Raw genomic sequence first — 17,208 nt, 5'->3', positions numbered from 1 at the left:
CATGTAAAATATAAAAGTAAAATATAAAACTGTAAATATTTAAAACTTTTGTAGACTCTGATAAGACAAACTAATTCTTTACGGGTTTTTTTTGTTTTTTTTTTGGGGGGGGGTTAAGTAGATGATGACGTAATTTTGGGAGGGAGTTCAACCAAATGATTACGACTGATTACATGGGGGGAAGGGGAGTAAAAAACAGGGAGAAAATTGATTACGTAATATGTGAGCGCTCCCTAAGTCATGAAAAAAGCAATATATGCTATATTTTCCCACTTTACTGACATGAAAGATCCATAGGATAGCCGCAATTCCCCCCGGGATATTAACAGCTGGTACAAATAAAGTGTTACAAATCCCCAAGGAAAAACACATGTGGATCAAAACTGTTCTTTAGCCTGTCTTCCAAGATGGCTGACAAACTTCTAGAAAAATGTATGCATGGTCAATCACAAAATGCAAACAAATCTTTAAATGAAATTATTTGGTCTCGATTAACAAAAATTTGGCAGGAGAGAAATTACTGGATTAGGTACCTACTCAACAATTATTCATTCAATTATTCATTTTAATGATGGTAGAGAAAAAATACTTCATGTCTTAAAACATTTTGTATTGATTGTTACAATTTCTCACGAGTTGGACATTTCATGACAGATGCCGTGAAAAAAAGAAATAGGATCAGAACCAAGCAAAACATAAACTCACATAAAGAGCAGGAATCCATAGACTCTTTTATTTCTCGGTTTCGCTTACACCGCAAAACTTAAAACGCAATAACTTTGTTTACAATAAAGCTTTTGCTTTCAAATTTTCAGGAATGTTTTCATTTTGCATGAGGAGTTAATTTTCATCAGATAAGTGGAAAATGCCCTTTTTACCTTCATAACCACTTAAAACAATAAAAAAGGCTCCGAACAAACACATGCTTAATTCTTTTTGTCATAAAGCGTAAAAATAAAATTACTGTTTTTTAGGTTATTCAATTTTTAGGAAGGTGTCTAGTAAGAAGTTTTTAGGTGTGTCAATCCTGGTTACAAATACCAACTAAGAAAATGCTATTTCGTCAAATTTGTTTGCTGTATTGCAGAATTTAGGAAATGGTCACAAAAATAATTTTACCTTTAGTGACAACTTTCAGGTTTTTTTTAACAATTCCCCTCCTTCGCTTTCCTCATGTTTAAAAATTCGCCCCAGTTTTTAAATTATATTTACGACCGCCTTTTTAGCAGTCAGAGGGTGTAAGCAGGCAAGACACGTGTATATACCTAAAATAGTTTATTTTTTTTGCTATATAAATATTACACCACAAACCCCTACAAATTACCACTACCCAAAAATACAACCTTTGTTTTTTTTTTTACCGAAAAAATACAATCCAGTGAAAAACAGCGCATGTGACGTCACAAAAAGTAAACAAAGATGGCTGCGTTTGTTATTTACAGCATGAAAATCAGAATTTTTAAAAAAAATTAACACGGAAAATTTTAACTTGGAAAAAAGATTGACGGCCGCACTCTCTTTAAAACATGAAGAATAAAATTTATATACAATATAATTATTTACAAAATCTTATTTACAAGCTAATAAATTAATAAATTCCTTCGAAGAACTTTTCATGATGCTTCTTCAACTCCGACAACAACCTGTTTTTTTCTTCGGTTGAGTTTCTTCATCAAGCGTGATGCCAGGTTCACGAAGATACTCGTCTTCAGCTGCTTGTAATTGCCTGTAGAAATAAATACAACATTTAGAGAGCTTTGTTTAAACTATTGGGGAAAAATATACACACACAAAGGTATTTATACACTTGAAAAAAAATATGCATGAAGTGATAACAAAAAGACTCACTTTGTCAAGTCTCGACAAGCTTTCTCAATGTTGGTACCATCTTTAGCACTACATTCGATAAACATTGCACCAACACTGAGTGCAAGTTTTCTTCCTTGTTCCGTTGAGATAACTGGCATGCCGCATTTCTCCGCTCCAGGACGCAAGTCCACTTTGTTGCCACATATAATTACAGGAATTCGACGGGATGCGCTGGATTCGATAGATTCTAACCAATCACGTACGTCAAGGAACGAGTTTTCACATGTGACGTCATAAAGAAGAACTACACCATCCACGCGTCGAAAGTAACTTTTAGCTATGCTTCTAAACCTCTCTTGACCAGCTGTGTCCCACAATTGTAACGTGATTGAGTCATTTCCAACATTCATTTTCTTCACTTGATAATCCACTCCTGTGAAAAAATCAGAATTAAAAATAATTGCTCAGAACATGTGTAAAAAATCATTGCTCAGAACCATGCTTATAAAACACTTACCCAATGTGGAGTTTAATGCAGAATAAAATTTATCTTTGCACAGTCGAATGATAAAGCTTGACTTCCCAACAGCTGCGTTTCCCGCCAAAACAATCTTAAACATTTGATCACGTGATCCCATATCTGAAGTTGCACTCGACATCGATTCAGTGGATGTGTCAGCGCCAACAGCAGGGCCACGTGGTTCCAATATTTTTTCTTCGACTGTGATTGGGTCCTCAGAGACGCTTACAGATAAGTCTTCCTCGTTGGTTTTGTCAACTAAACGAACTAATTCTTCATCATCCATATCATCCTCATCAATCTCCTCGTCTGGTTGGCGTTGCGCATACATACTCAACTAAAATAAAGTTGAATAAATGAGTCAAAAACAGAAAAACAAGCCTCGAAGCAAGAGGGCGGCGAAGTATTTCATTGAAATATAACTTCTTCATTTCAAAACGAAAACACATTAAAATTGAAACGTGTAAGTAAACAAAGTAAACAAAAGAACGGAAAATAAAAAGCAAAGCAAACAAAAGGAGGTAAAAAGGTGCATTTTTTGTTATATTTTACTTATATTTAACTTTTTTAGGTGTTTAAGAACTTTATTAAGATATTATATTAGTATTAAAGTTTAAAATTTAGTGCAAGCCCTGAATATTTGAAAAGTCTAAATTTTATTTTACGAAATCGTTCAATATTTATTAAGACGTGTATAATTTTTAAGTGATATGTCGTGCTTGCAAATATTCAAGGCTTTTTATTATTCTGTAAAATTACCTCAGATTCAATATTTTGTAGTAAAGAAAAGGACGAATTTATGTCACTCATCCATGTAGACATGTCGTTGCTGTCGTCAACAGTCAGTCCATAATTTGTCTCGTATGTAGCATCCTACGTAAATAGTGTAAGAGGAGTTGAGTCGAAAAACAAGACCAAATACCCATTGCTTGACCAACGATTACTCCGAGTTTAAATTTAAGGTTTAAGTATTATATTTTAAACAAAGTCACAATTGAATTTTAAGTACAGTCTTGTTTATGTCCGTTTAGTTTCGAGCAAATGTTTACACGGTAAACAAAAAACAAAGTTAAAATTAACCTGATCACTGTCTTCGCCGATCGGTTTGACTCGCTTGCTAAAACTTGGTTGGGTGGTCTCTTGGTCGCTGTAGTTATTGCTGTCTGAATCAGTGAGAAGGGTGGATTCTGGAAGTTGGTTAATCGAGTCATCGTGATTGTTATTACATAAACAGACGTCGATGCCAGTCTGATGATGTTTAATTTCTGTTTGGCATTTTCCACAGATCTGCGGTGGAGATCGTTCTTCATCATGGGTTTGAAAAGGTACACGAATATCTTCCATGGTCTGAAACAACTGCAAATCTGAGATCTGTGTTGATTTTTCCATGGGATTTTCAGTTTCTTCAACATCACATTGACATTTTCCTTCTTCACGGATATGATTGTTTTTATTCGATGCATTTAACTCAGTTACCTTAGGTTCCAACTCCTCTTCTACCTCACATTGAATTGACTTATCAAGTTTTACTGGGTTTAAGCTTGCATCATTGACTTGTGTACACATATCACAGGTTTGTATTTTATCACACGAACACGGTTTTGAATTTTCAGCTGCTTCGCTGTAAATGGTATGGCTTGGAGCGCTATTCAGTGAAAAAGATTCATCAAACGTAACCAAGTCTTCATGTAAGCAGTCATCACACATCGAAAACCCTTCTTCTGGAATGTTATTTTCACAGGTACACATCGTTTCATTGAATACTGTACTTTCAACTTGCGTGGTACTTTCTGCTTGCGTGGTACTAGCTTGGGTAGTTTCATCGTCAGCATTGTCGTCAAAACTCGTTGAAAGATCAGGCATAGAACGCGACTGTGAGAGCTAAAGGTTTATGACGACATTTAATTCTCCCTCTTTTTATTTCTCAACAAATTTAACTTTGATCTTAAATTTAATTATGTTTAAACAAAACCCAGGAGAATTTTAATTACATGGTTTATCAACTGGCTAGGATTTTATTACTCTTTAAAAAAAGTTGAAAATTAATATATTAGTTTACGAACTGTTTCTTGTGATTATAAATGTGCTATCTAGTGCAGAAAATAACTAAAATTAATAAATTCATAAATTAAATCAATAAACGGAGTAGGAATTCTACTGTCAAAACTTACTGAGTGATGGCCACTTTTGGTGAGAAGAACTCGGCGTGGAGAGCTTGTGCTTTGAGGTCGCTCTTGATACGAACTATAAATGATAATTCCATAAAGATTAAACTAACTTCAATTAAACCAACAATGACGTTACCAAAGTATTTTATAAAAACAGTTTTAAAACTTCTAAGTTAAACTCAGGGCTAATAAACTGATGCATGTTAAAGTACAAGTCTGATGTTAGGATGCACATTCGAAAGTCTAATATGTATACAACATCTATAAGGATTTAGAGAATTCTTCAAAACATATGTACAAAGAGGTGATCTAACATACAAACCTAGTAACTGACTGTGCTCTAATCGGAGTGACAGGAGCAGATTGAATGCCATTGCTTACAATAGTTTGTTTCCACTCATGATCTGCTTTCAACTGGCCTGATAAAATCTAGAAACAAAGTCCATTTATTGTTTAAAAACACAATAGTCCATAGTATTCAAGCATTATGTTATTAAAGAATTAGAATGTACAAAAACTTAGATGTTAGCCGTTGTTTCCTGTTTCATTAAAAAGCTTTTTTACTTGCACGATAGGGAACTTCTGAAGGAATTTATTTGAAAAAATCCTCTTAACTTGTCTTGAAATCAAATCAAACTTAGCATTAACTTATAAGCGTGATGAATTAAATTTTAACATGTTCCTTAGAAATTGAGCAGACAGGAAAAATTATGTAAACATTTAAATAAAACAATAAGTATTCACAAATTCTTGTTCATATTTGCCAAATATATATATAGACTATGGATATCCATCTACGAAATATTGAAGATTTTTTATTTAATTTATTATATATTCTCAAAACACAAAGACAATAAACTTTCAGTCTAAAACACCTGTGTCAAACTAAGCCATAACTTTTTAAATATACAAAAAAGGTTTAAATAAAAAAGAAAATGGAAAAGGCTAGCCTACCGACAATGCTTGTCGCAATTCATCGTTACTTTCACCCAACCTTTTATTGGTTTCGCAAAGAACATCAAGTTGTTTCACGAAATGCTCGCGGTCACTGTTCGAATTTTCAAGATAGGAAGCATCTGGTGCATAGCTGAGATTTTCATGCCTGCTACCAATGACAGACGTGTCAAACTAAATGAGGTCAAAAAACTTTAATAATAAATCACCCATGTTTATTATTTTAATTTTTATTACTTTATATTTAAATATTAGATTAACAAATTTATTTAAGGTTTAAATGTTTTTTAAAGTTATATATACTGTGTATTTACCGAATCATTGTTTTCTAAAAAATCTGGAGTCACAGCATCAGGGTCAACATAATCTGTTTCTATATCTTTTATTGGTAATATAGTACCAGGTTTAGGTTGACCAGGAATTGCCTAAACCAACAAGTGGCTTACGTTAAACTAATAATTTAATTGCAGTATACTTTTGTACAGCTGTACTGAAAAGTTAATTAAAAATGTTAAATAATAGTGTTTATCATTAATATAATAGCATTAATTGAATTTAAATATTTTTTAATATAAAAGTACACAAATTTTAAACTTTAATCCTGTATTTAAAGTTTGATTATATTTAGTAATTTATATTGAAATATTAGACAGTCTGGAAAATAAGACTTAGCAAATTACCCTATGGTCGCCAACTGCCATTAATTCTGTTAAAAGTGAAGCCTCATTTATTTCTTCATCATGTGGTAGAATCGATCTTGAATCTTCATCAGTGTCATCAAAATCATTGACAGATGAATTAGCAGAAAAAGGACGCCCAGGATCACTTCTAAAAAAAACAAAATTACTACGTAATACCAACACATATTAAAATCATTAAGCTGCATTAACAAATTAAAAAAAATCAGAAACGAACCTAAAGGAGCTAAATGAATCTTTTGGTCTTCTCATGCTGACGCCAGCACTAGTTGAGCGTTTAATTGGTGAGATACTGGGTTCCATAAAGCTGTTATATTTTCGAGACTAGGTAAAATGAAATCAGGAATGTTTAATGGTCGGATGGAACAAGTAAACAATGCAAGAATTCAGCAGTAAAAAAAAATGTTCTCTTACATCTAAAGCAGAGCGCAAGTCATCATTTGTATCATGAAGTTTTTTGTTCGCTTCATGTAGTAAGTGTAATTGTCTTGTAAGATTTTCCTGTTCCTGTACACAACCAAGAACTGTTCCGCGCTCATTCATTAGGCGTTCGCTTTGTGAATCATATTCGGACTTCATCTCAGCCACCTGTGTTCTCATTAATGCCATCTGTGTTTGAAACTCCAGGAGTTTTTTCTGTAGCATTTCATTTTCCTAACAATATAAATAACATCATATGAACTTTGTTTATGGACAAATAGCTACTTTGATACTTTGTAAACAAAACACACAGGCAAAGAAAAATTATTATTGCTTGTTTACCTTTTCTTTTCTTTTAATTTCATCAATTATTTCATCTGGCACATTTACTTCATTTGCTTTACTTTCAACTTTTTCTTCCAGCTAAAAATAGCAATATGTTCTAAGAACCTAATTTGTCTAAAAAGGTGAACAGAACCACTGTTCCTTGTACATAACAGATATCCATTTATGCTTTGGGGGTCCAAATTCTTCAAATTTATCTACCCTATAGGCAGGGTTTTTTCGTCACAAAAATATAAACCTCACCTCTTTAACTTTTTTCTCCATTTCAAGCAATTCATATTGGGCTGAAAGAATTTGGCGGTTAGCTTCCTCTTTCTGTTGGTCTAATTTCCGTTGCTCCTCCTGTCTTATTTTTTCTTCCAACATGGCCACTTGTTGCTCCATTTCTTGTTCCAACTGATTGGCAATTTCGGAATTTTTTTCTGTTGCTCTGAAAATTAATTTAAATATCCGTTATGAAAAAGATTATGTCATCGATATAAACAACTGAAACCAGCAACAATGTATTGAAAAATCACAAAATAAGAAATAATAAAAGAAATATTAAAAAATAATAAGTATTTACGTTTTAAGGGCATGATCAAGCTTTTCATTATCAGATTGTTTTTGTAGCAGATTATCAATAGTAGCTGCAAGGAAGCTTTCCAAGGATTCCAACAACATTGGGTCATTTCGACTTCGTGCAATTTCGTACAAATCATCAAGATACTCTTGACTAAAAAAACAGAAAGAAAAATATAATAAGTACTTTTAATCTAGGTATAAAGTATTTGTGTATAAACTTTTTTGTTTTACGCTAAATTGACATACCCAGCAATGTCAGCATAACGTTTTTTTGGCATTTTGCTGAACACATTTAAAAGTCATAAGCATATGTTAAAGTATTTATACACTACCAAAACAACAAAGTTTCTCTCTGCTATACCACTAAACTCGACTTCTTTTTTACTAATTTTAACCGAAACTACCAATTCAAATGCATAAATACACTCTTATAAATATTAATATCACTTTTAATCCATGTGAATACAAGATATACAACCATTTAGAAGACAAAATATTTTACTATGTTGGCAGCATTCAGAAAAAATTAACACAACAACACAGAAGATAAGCTATTTCTTGATTTTGTAATTAACATTCAACTCTTAAAATTCTGTTTGATGATTGTGTTTTTGCTTGTTCTGTATTGTATTTGCTTTATTTTGAGATGCTTTACAATCAAATATGAAAACAATTAACTTTAGATTTATATTCAGACATGAATAAATGAAGGCGAGAAAACAATGGTTAAATGGTAAAAAATGGTAAATCATAGTAATATAATTATCAAAAGTTAGCTGTGCAAATAGATCTTAAAGTTAGTCAATATATTGTAAAATAAAACGTTTTTAGTTGCTAAAAACTATATATTCTTTGTATATGACAGAACATAACTATAAGTTGTATCATATTGATATGTTGTAACATATTTTAAATAAAATTATGGGCATTACTTTAGAAAACAGCACATTTTTTGTTGCATAAATGTGACAAAAATAAATTTATTTCAGCATGATACTTCCTTGTATGTCAATACATTTTTTGTACACTTAACAGAATAAAAACTGAAGTTAATCTTTTAATTATAACCATTTATCTGTTCAAAATGGAGATAATAAAGCTACAGCTATCTTGGTTAAGTAATCAGAAGGCCATATAGTAGATAGCCAAACCAGCTAATAAGCTTACTTTTCAGCAAAACACACGAAATACTCACAATGACACACTACTGCACAAGGCAGCTACTGTATTTTTTGCAATTAATAAATCTTTTGCTTGAGGTATTGCTGTTACGAGCAAGTTATTTTCAAAATTTTTAATTTTATTCATTTTGTGCCATTTTGTAAATCGAATGTTTGTATACATTGATACCAAGAATATTGTGCCGAATGATGCGAAACATTTAGGAGTAATTACTGATTGTTCGGCAATTTAAAACGTAATTACGAGGTTTAAAAAAAGCTCCGTGGAGAAGAATACAAATGCAGAGAATACCCCATAATAAGCAAACTTTATATGAAGGACCAGCGAGCGAGTTATGCTGAAAATATGGTAAAGTCGTTTTCCCGCCAAAACGCTAATCAATTCATTCATACACAAGGAGTACGACCACGTGCGGCGTATTTGAAAAACAATGTTATTTTAAAAATAACTCTGACCACCTGTTAACGGACGAAACATATACACGAAAACGGAGTAGAAAAAAACTCACCCAGCAAGAATACCTCCGCGCCAGCCTGCTTTTGCTAAAAATTTAAAAAAACCATCGGTATCTTTTTTAATATAATTGTTATTAAAACATGACTGCGGCTTTTTAAACACAGGAGAGCTTGTAACAATATCTTCTTCTTCGATAATTAACCGCCAAGGGCTTCTTTTTTTAAAAGAATCATCTGCTTTTCTCTCTGTTGCTGCTTTTTTTAATCTTCTCAACTCTCCAGCGGATGATAATCGGTAGGTCTGTGTCTTTGCGCGATTATCAGGAGTTTTCATGCAACCAAAAAAGTCATCATAAAAACTTTCTGTTTCCACTGCGTCGAATTGATTGTCCGGTACGACCATGTCTTCAAAACTTGAATTTGTAAAATCATTTCCCGGTACAACTTGGGTATTCCCATTAACATCAGGTGAGCCTTGATAAAAACTTGAACGTGGTACTGACACCGTGATGTTGATGCAATCTCCAAAACTTTGATTGAAACTCATAATGAGGTTGAAAACGAAAATGAGACCAAAACTTTACGACAATAAATAAACAGCCTCGATCTTGATACTTCTTGAATTCTTGACTGCGAGGATGGCCTCGTTGTTGTTTCTTGAAAGAGAGAATAAATATTTTAAAACGAGGCGCAACAAATAAAAAACTTGAGCTGTCACTCCCAAGAGAGCTTTTTTAGAAAAAAAGAATTTACTTATTATCACCTTCCGCATAATTCTAATTTTACGATCACAAGACAAGCTTTTAAAATTTGGCGCGTGACACCATCTCTGTAATTTGATTGGCTACTTTAAATTTGACAATAGAGTAGAATGTTTACAAATTAATTGAATAGGTCTTTTATTCTATTGATTTTTTTTAAAAGAACCAGCTGGTAAAATCTTTGGGAATAAAAATACACTCCATCTCTGTAGATTAAATATCTATAGAATGAAAACAAAACTTGAAATTTTTTGTAATTTCTTGCATTGGGTAGAAAATTTTGACGTTTGACGTTTAAAAAATTTTTAGGCCTGAAATTTAGACATTTTTTATAATCAATAAAAGTTTGGTCAAAATTTTGTACATCATAAGACCACTCTGACGATTGACCGAAATTTTATTTTATTTTTAGAGTTCGTTATTTTTTAAAAGATCACTAATATTTTTTTTCGTTAATTTTTGGTTCATGCTTCCCTGCAAACTTGCTCTGCTCTCCATCGCAGATTGAAATTACTTAAACTCCCTCGTGGCTCATAAATATATTATTCGCTACATTGATCGCAATTTAACGATACACGTAAACATCTGGTGTCCACTATTAAAAGGTCGACCACAACAAAAGGGTCAATGCAAACATTCATTTGTAAAAGATTTAAATTCTAAAACAGCTAAATTCCGCTAACGATTATTTTTTCAACCAGTTTAGAATATCTGTAAGCCTGGGTACGAATTTGGTTGCAAAATTCTGCGAAATGCGCTCGCGTGTGAAGGACTGTATAGGCAAAAAAAGTAGTTTTTGTTTCGCTTTGCATTTGAATTTATGATAGGCCTTGAGTCACGTTGTTGTGCCATGAAGAAAGTTTTCTTTTAAGCGAGTTTCTTATTTAAAAACACATCTGGGTGGGTGATCAAATACGGGAATGGTTGGTTGCTCGAATAAGGGGATGGGCTTATCTGTGATAGAATTTTTATAAACGAAAGTTCATGTTTACGTTTTGTTCGTTCGTCAACCAATCTTTGAAAATTGCCATATAAATTTTTTATAAGAATGTCTAGATTTCAGCTCATCCTGAATGTGCTTATTTTTTCTTTTACACCATTCAGCCTTACATACATTACGTCTTCTTTCAAAAAATGGTTCGAAATTTAAATTTTTTTCTAAATAGTTGAAATCCGAGCAGCATTTTTTTCTGTTTACTAATGTTTATGTGCCTTTTGAAGGAATAAGACTGTAAATGTAATATAAGAAGCCAAATTAAGAAACTCTATGAGAAAACCCCTCTGCTAATATTTTGAGAAATAAAAGAACAGCACAGCGAACGATGTTCTATGTTGGGCAAAGTTCTATAGCATGTTTATGAGAACTTTGTGGCTAAGAGTTTGCCGAAAATTATGAACATATGAAGAACGTACTTCAGGAAGGTGGGGGTTACGACATTTTATATAATAATAATCCTAAAATAATAAAAATATCTATACCTGACTTCTTGAACGCGCTTCCAGCAAATACCAAAACATAAATGAACTCAATGTTACAGGACGAGCTTTTATAGCGATCATGGCGTGAAGTACATTCAATTTTGTACCTCAAAAAGTTTGTTTCTTGAAACCTTTGTACACTCCGACAGTTCTTTGTGCTTTTCTCCAAAAACAATACTTCCATCAACATAATAGGGGATTTGCAAGAAAAAATTAACGCGTTCATTTTCGCCTGTTTTTAGTGACCTTAATGTTAATTTTAATGGTGTTAATATTTTTCTATTTTCTCACTTCGTATCTTTTTGGTCATGAAATAAATTGATGATAATTATTACTAAGGGAATTAAATGTCCTAATTTTCAATAACAAGAATCAAGTTTTTTTTCTAAAATATTATTTTTATATACATATATCTATATCAGTTTACATTTTAGTCTAACTCTACGTTCTATCCATCCTTATATTTACGCCAGCCAAAAGGCAATATTGTTCTAACAAAATAACTGAAATGATTATTTAAAAAAATTCGTTAAATTATTAGAATCTTTGGGAGGTCGAATACAAGGCGTGCGTCCTGACCACAGCAGTAGAACAAAAAATCTACTATTCTTTTTAAAAGATATGTTTTTTAAGAATATCAGGTTGGGATTTTAAATTAAAATCAATAGTTCTATTTTATATAGTATAATAGAGAAATAAGAACAATCGCCACGCGACGCAAAACGCTACAAATACCCCAACATGCGCAGTGTCACAGATCTTAAAATGCAAACTTTGCTATGGTAACTATATGCCTGTAAAAATATGCACATATAGCTACTATACGCCACGAAAAATGTACATATAGTCACTATACCCAATAAAATGCAAATATAGCTACTATATGCCAACAAATATGTATATATAGCTACTATACGCTGCTATAAAATGCGTATTGTATATAAAGTCGGTATACATCGGGATATTTGCACTTAAAAATTATACGCAAAAAGGTTGCATATATAGAGACTATAGGTCATTATAGTATGCACATACATGCACTAATCGTTGCTAAAATATATATACTTGCTATAAGATATAAAATTACTAAAAAAACTACTATATGATACATACTGATATGGAATGACTATCGAAAAGTAGACATTTTGCTAAGTAAAACACAGTGTAAAGCAAATTTGTAAAAAATTTCCTACGTTTCAAGAAAGAAAGGATGCTCTTGTCCTTCAATGTAAATCCCTTCTATAGTGGTCGATTCAGAGGTTTCATATATACAATCTTCTCTATAACACGCCATGTTGCTACCGCACGAAACATTTAAAATTGATACTCTCGCTACTGTGATTTAGTGGAGATTTGAAACATTGGCCTATCAACATGAGTTTATGCGTTTGGCGAGTTCTTTTACGATGTGATTAAATAAATAGGATGGTATACAACCACTCCTGTTTAAATTATACATGAAGTGATTCTCATTCTATGATCAAGCTGCCAACTGTATGTTTATTCCTTACTTCAAAGTGAAAACGAAAAATATATTATTAATAAAACTTAGAAACTAGAAGCAGTCAAGTTAATAATACCCTTTTTATAATATGCATTTCTTGTATATATTTTTATGCATTCTTTACAATATTATTATATTTTATTTATCAATTCGGCTGGTGTTAACACTGCTTTGTACACTCCCGATAACTCGAATGGTCAAGGGTACAGGAAATTTTTTTGGAATGTTCGAGTTATTTTGTTTAAAGTTCGACTTAAATTTGGGTGAATGAAGAACTCATCTTTGACTTACAGTCAGACAACAGGTGCAGTATAGATGCATGTTCATGCATATATGTGCATGCACATACTCGTGTGCTACATATGGAGTACGAGCAGCTTCAAAACAAACAACTTCAGAAAACCGCAGTTTAAATATCACACACAAATTATACATACTTTAAATGGAGAAACTTTCGCGAGTTCGCGATTTTTCGTCATTTTCGCGAAAGTTTATCTCGCGAAAATGTGCGAGTTTCTTCATTCGCGAAATCTCGCTAAAGTTTCCCAATTTCTTCATTCACGAAAGTTTATCCAGTAATCTATTTTTATCATTTTTGCACCAAAAACGCACAAAATACTTAAAAATCTTATTTCAAGAAAGAAAATTTATAACATTTTCAATTATGCTAAGAATTTTGAAGCTTTTTCTAACTGAAAAATTCTTGTTCGCGAAAGTTTATCTCGCAAAAATTTGTGGGTTTGTTCATTCGCGAAGTTAATCTCGCGAAATTTTTCGAATTTCTTCACTCGCAAATTTTATCCAAAAAATTTCTGGAATTCTTTTTCTTGCGAAAGCTTCTCTCGCGAAAGTTTCTCCAATTAAAGTATTTTTACAGGTCTTTATACGAACATTTCTCAACAGAACTGCGGTTTCAGTACTAGCACTAGGTGGCACATATTTGTCCAGAGGGATATGCTTTATCCCATGTACCACCATTTAGTACTACCTCCATGGAAAGGGGGATAGGATCGCAAGGGTCATTCCAAATTTCTTGAATCAGGACAAACACAAAATTTATTTAATCCGGAGATATATCTATCTGCAGAGTAACTGGAACTAAAAAAATACACACGATTAAATTGCTGAAGATTTTAAAAAAACATCGGGACGTTTATTCGAGTTACGGCAGTATTTTTACCATTTTTAAACATTAATAAGTATTCACTTTATTGAAAATTAATTGTATTGAAACGATGTTAGTAATTAGAACGGCACCGTTAGAAGAGTTGTAGGAATTATAATACATTTTATGAGTATAATAATTAGTTCCATTAAACTGATTGACTGTTTTTTAGCGTGTTAATTCGACAAGTTGATGAGGGCGATAACTACTTAGTCAAGTGTAATTTGAAACTGAACAAAACAAACATGTTTTTGGTGATGAAAACAATATGTTGACACTTTGATGTTCGTTATAAACAGCGAAATGCTTGTATTAATAACAAATGAAACGCAATAAGGTTGTCCTCCTAGTTCTCTGAAAACAATTTCCAAAAAACTTGAAAATTAAAATAAAAAAAACCCGCGATTTTAATTTTACAAGCAATGCACAATGCAAACTGTACGATTCTACAAAAAAAGTTTTTATGGGTTCATATGAACACGTATTTCTTATGATACCAAAATAAACTTTGAGTCATGCTAAGTATTTCTTTTTTGTAAGAACAAACTATAAAAACTATGGCTTCAAAGGTTTAAGACTTTAGAACATGTTAAGAACATCTAAGGATTTGTCGATACCAAGAAGTACAGAAATGTTTCTTAAAACTGCAAAAATGACAAAATAAAACAAATATAAGGAAAGTTTTAGAAACATTTGAAGGCTTCTTTCAAGATGAGCGTTCTTTGAGAAAACATAAAATATACTGCAGCTTAAGGCTAAATCAATTAAGGCGGGAAAACATTCAAAATGGCAGCCGTAGCTACCAGACTACTCTCGTAGACACTATAAATTTTCACGGATGAACTAACTTGGTTAAATTTACTTCAGAAATGAAACGTATGTAAAAGAAGTTAGACGCGTCTCTTTAATCTATTTACGATTTTCTATTGTCGCTTCATTTTCTCCTAAATGTTAGGAGATTAAATCAGGAGTAATCGAGGCTAAAATACAAAGCTTTGTTCAGACAAAAATACACAGAAATATAAAATGTTCATCTTACGTTTTTTTGCTTCGCGAAATTTCTCCCTGGATGCAAAACCGCTCCGTAACTCGATGACGTCTCGAATGAAAAAAATAATTCTCCTCTCCACCCATACTTAAATGAAACTTCCACTCATACGATTTAAACAAGTTTTTTTGAAGCACAAGTTCCTACAGCTTAACATTTCTTCATGCACAAGAATCTCTACTAGAGCTTCACGGATACAGCTAGCATGTTTAATATTACAAGCTCAATATGTTGTTATAACACATCCCACAGGTAGTTAAGTCGGTAATCACATTACAACAACACATGGTTTAATCATGTACGAGTTTTTTTCTGGCTCGTTGCTAGCAATTCACAATCTCACGAAATAGATGACATCACATGTTTAAAATAAGGCGCTGTTCACACGATTCAAAAAGAGGTTATTCTTTTAAATAGTCCGTGTAATGTAGCATTGAATGTGCGTTGAATCACTCGATTCAACGCATATTTTAAAATAATCATGTTTAAAGAAAGCTTTAAAGTAACTAGCTTGGAAACGAGGTTTGTATTCTTGCATGAATAACACGCAACGTACAACACGATTTCTCACAACACGTGGACATTCTACTCAAACTGAAAACGTCAATATATAGGATTAAACTTATGACTCAAACGATTGCATTCTACATATGAGCAATCGAGTCACTCAAAAGCTGAGGTAAACAAGTCAAAACTAGGCTGTCTATATAGATGACTTGCTATAAGCTTTGTTTACATTTTTTCGGCAGGCAAATAGTTTTTAACCAATCAGATCTTCTAAAAATAATTTTTAGTTAATTTGCTTTATTTTGCCTGCCAAAAAAATAAAAAACAAAAAATTTATCAAGATAGCAAGTCATCTATTTATCTAATAATCATAATCTGGTTAAAGATTAATTAAAAGTAATTATATATATATATAAAATAAAGAGTACTAAGAATAAAATTGCCTACGTTAGTGAAAATTTAAAAAAATGAAAACGAGGTTAAATGTACACAATTGATATTTCCTAAGTACTTCGCTTATTTCCTCAAAAAGTTAAGAATACTGAAAACGAGGCTGGACGAAAATAAGAGACTTACCCTAAATACTTCGCTTATTTCCTCAGAAAGTTAAGAATACTGAAAACGAGGTTGGACGAAATTAACAGACTTACCCTAAATACGTCGCTTATTTCCTCAGAAAGTTAAGAATACTGAAAACCAGGCTGGACGAGAATAAGAGACTTACCCTAAATACTTCGCTTATTTCCTTAAAGTTAAGAATATTGAAAACGAGACTGAACGAAAACAAACGACTTACCCTAAATACTTCGCCGCTTTCTTTTTCATCTCAGTCTTCAACGGTGGTCTGCTTTTTCGATGCGTTGGTTCAGACATAGAGTATCCACTATCATACGGGAGACTGTCGGTCTGTATTTTATCAGTCTTGTCACTTGAAGGTTCATTGCCGTTCCGAATTGTATCAACATCGGCAGCTAATTTTTGAAAATGTTTATAATTTTCCATAAATTCTTCGATGGAAATCCTCCCATCTTGATCGGAGTCAAGCTGTTTGAAAATTTCTTTTAAATCTTCGGGATTTACATCGACAACGGCGGCTAGCTCATCCTCATCTATATATCCACTAGCATCTAAATCAACAGCTTCAAATAATTCTCGAATCAGTTCTTCATCTTCTGTTTGGTGCATCGTTACACATGCGACATTTTGAATCAACAACGTCAAAACAATAACACTAGCTTGGAGAAAATAACAACACTAGCCCGGACAAAAGGAACAATACTTCATTTTTCGTTTTCTTTTCTTCGTAGCTAGGAAACAAATTGATAATGTATAAAACTTTTAAAAGCACGATTAAAAACAAATTTTATCACTCAGTAAGCATGCAAAAACATCGTAACGAGTTTACGAAGTTATCACCTTAATACTAGAAAATCCTCGGAGTGTTTAAACGGAAGTTACACTTCGTTCAAATTATTACAAACGCAAGCATTTTACGGAATTTTGGCAAGAAAACCAGTAAAATGTACACAAACAAGAAAGTATTAAAGGCTAGCATAAACAAGACAATATTTCTTCGTAGCAGGCGCTGTAACGCAAACCGCAAACTACACCGCAAATTACATCGCAAAC

At 32.5% G+C, this 17,208-nt stretch overlaps 2 protein-coding genes across 9 annotated transcripts in view; one reads left to right on the top strand and one right to left on the bottom strand.

Annotated features, from left to right (window-relative positions):
• Window positions 1-17,208, top strand: part of LOC130628594 (uncharacterized) — a 96,624-nt gene that overhangs the window by 42,015 nt on the left and 37,401 nt on the right. The window lies entirely within an intron of this gene.
• On the bottom strand, window positions 1,261-17,035 carry LOC130628584 (ras and EF-hand domain-containing protein homolog). 8 transcript variants are annotated; one of them, XM_057441548.1, is made up of 16 exons: window positions 16,376-17,035; window positions 7,480-7,629; window positions 7,158-7,344; window positions 6,912-6,992; window positions 6,564-6,803; window positions 6,367-6,473; window positions 6,132-6,279; window positions 5,766-5,876; window positions 5,452-5,625; window positions 4,820-4,926; window positions 4,501-4,573; window positions 3,410-4,210; window positions 3,089-3,202; window positions 2,327-2,666; window positions 1,849-2,242; window positions 1,261-1,726 (listed from the first exon to the last, which is right to left on the bottom strand). In XM_057441548.1, the coding sequence occupies exons 1-16, from the start codon at window positions 16,762-16,764 to the stop codon at window positions 1,627-1,629; spliced, it is 3,516 nt and encodes a 1,171-aa protein (XP_057297531.1). In that variant the 5' UTR covers window positions 16,765-17,035; the 3' UTR covers window positions 1,261-1,626. The 8 variants fall into 8 exon arrangements, with proteins under 8 accessions (XP_057297531.1, XP_057297535.1, XP_057297530.1 ...); XM_057441552.1 differs by lacking the exon at window positions 16,376-17,035 and adding an exon at window positions 15,064-15,173; XM_057441547.1 differs by lacking the exon at window positions 16,376-17,035 and adding an exon at window positions 9,169-10,468.

The sequence above is a fragment of the Hydractinia symbiolongicarpus genome, chromosome 15 (assembly GCF_029227915.1).
Source record: "Hydractinia symbiolongicarpus strain clone_291-10 chromosome 15, HSymV2.1, whole genome shotgun sequence".
NCBI lineage: Eukaryota > Metazoa > Cnidaria > Hydrozoa > Anthoathecata > Hydractiniidae > Hydractinia > Hydractinia symbiolongicarpus.
The sequence above is the reverse complement of the archived record's forward strand: the minus strand, read 5'-3'. Positions and strand labels throughout refer to the sequence as shown.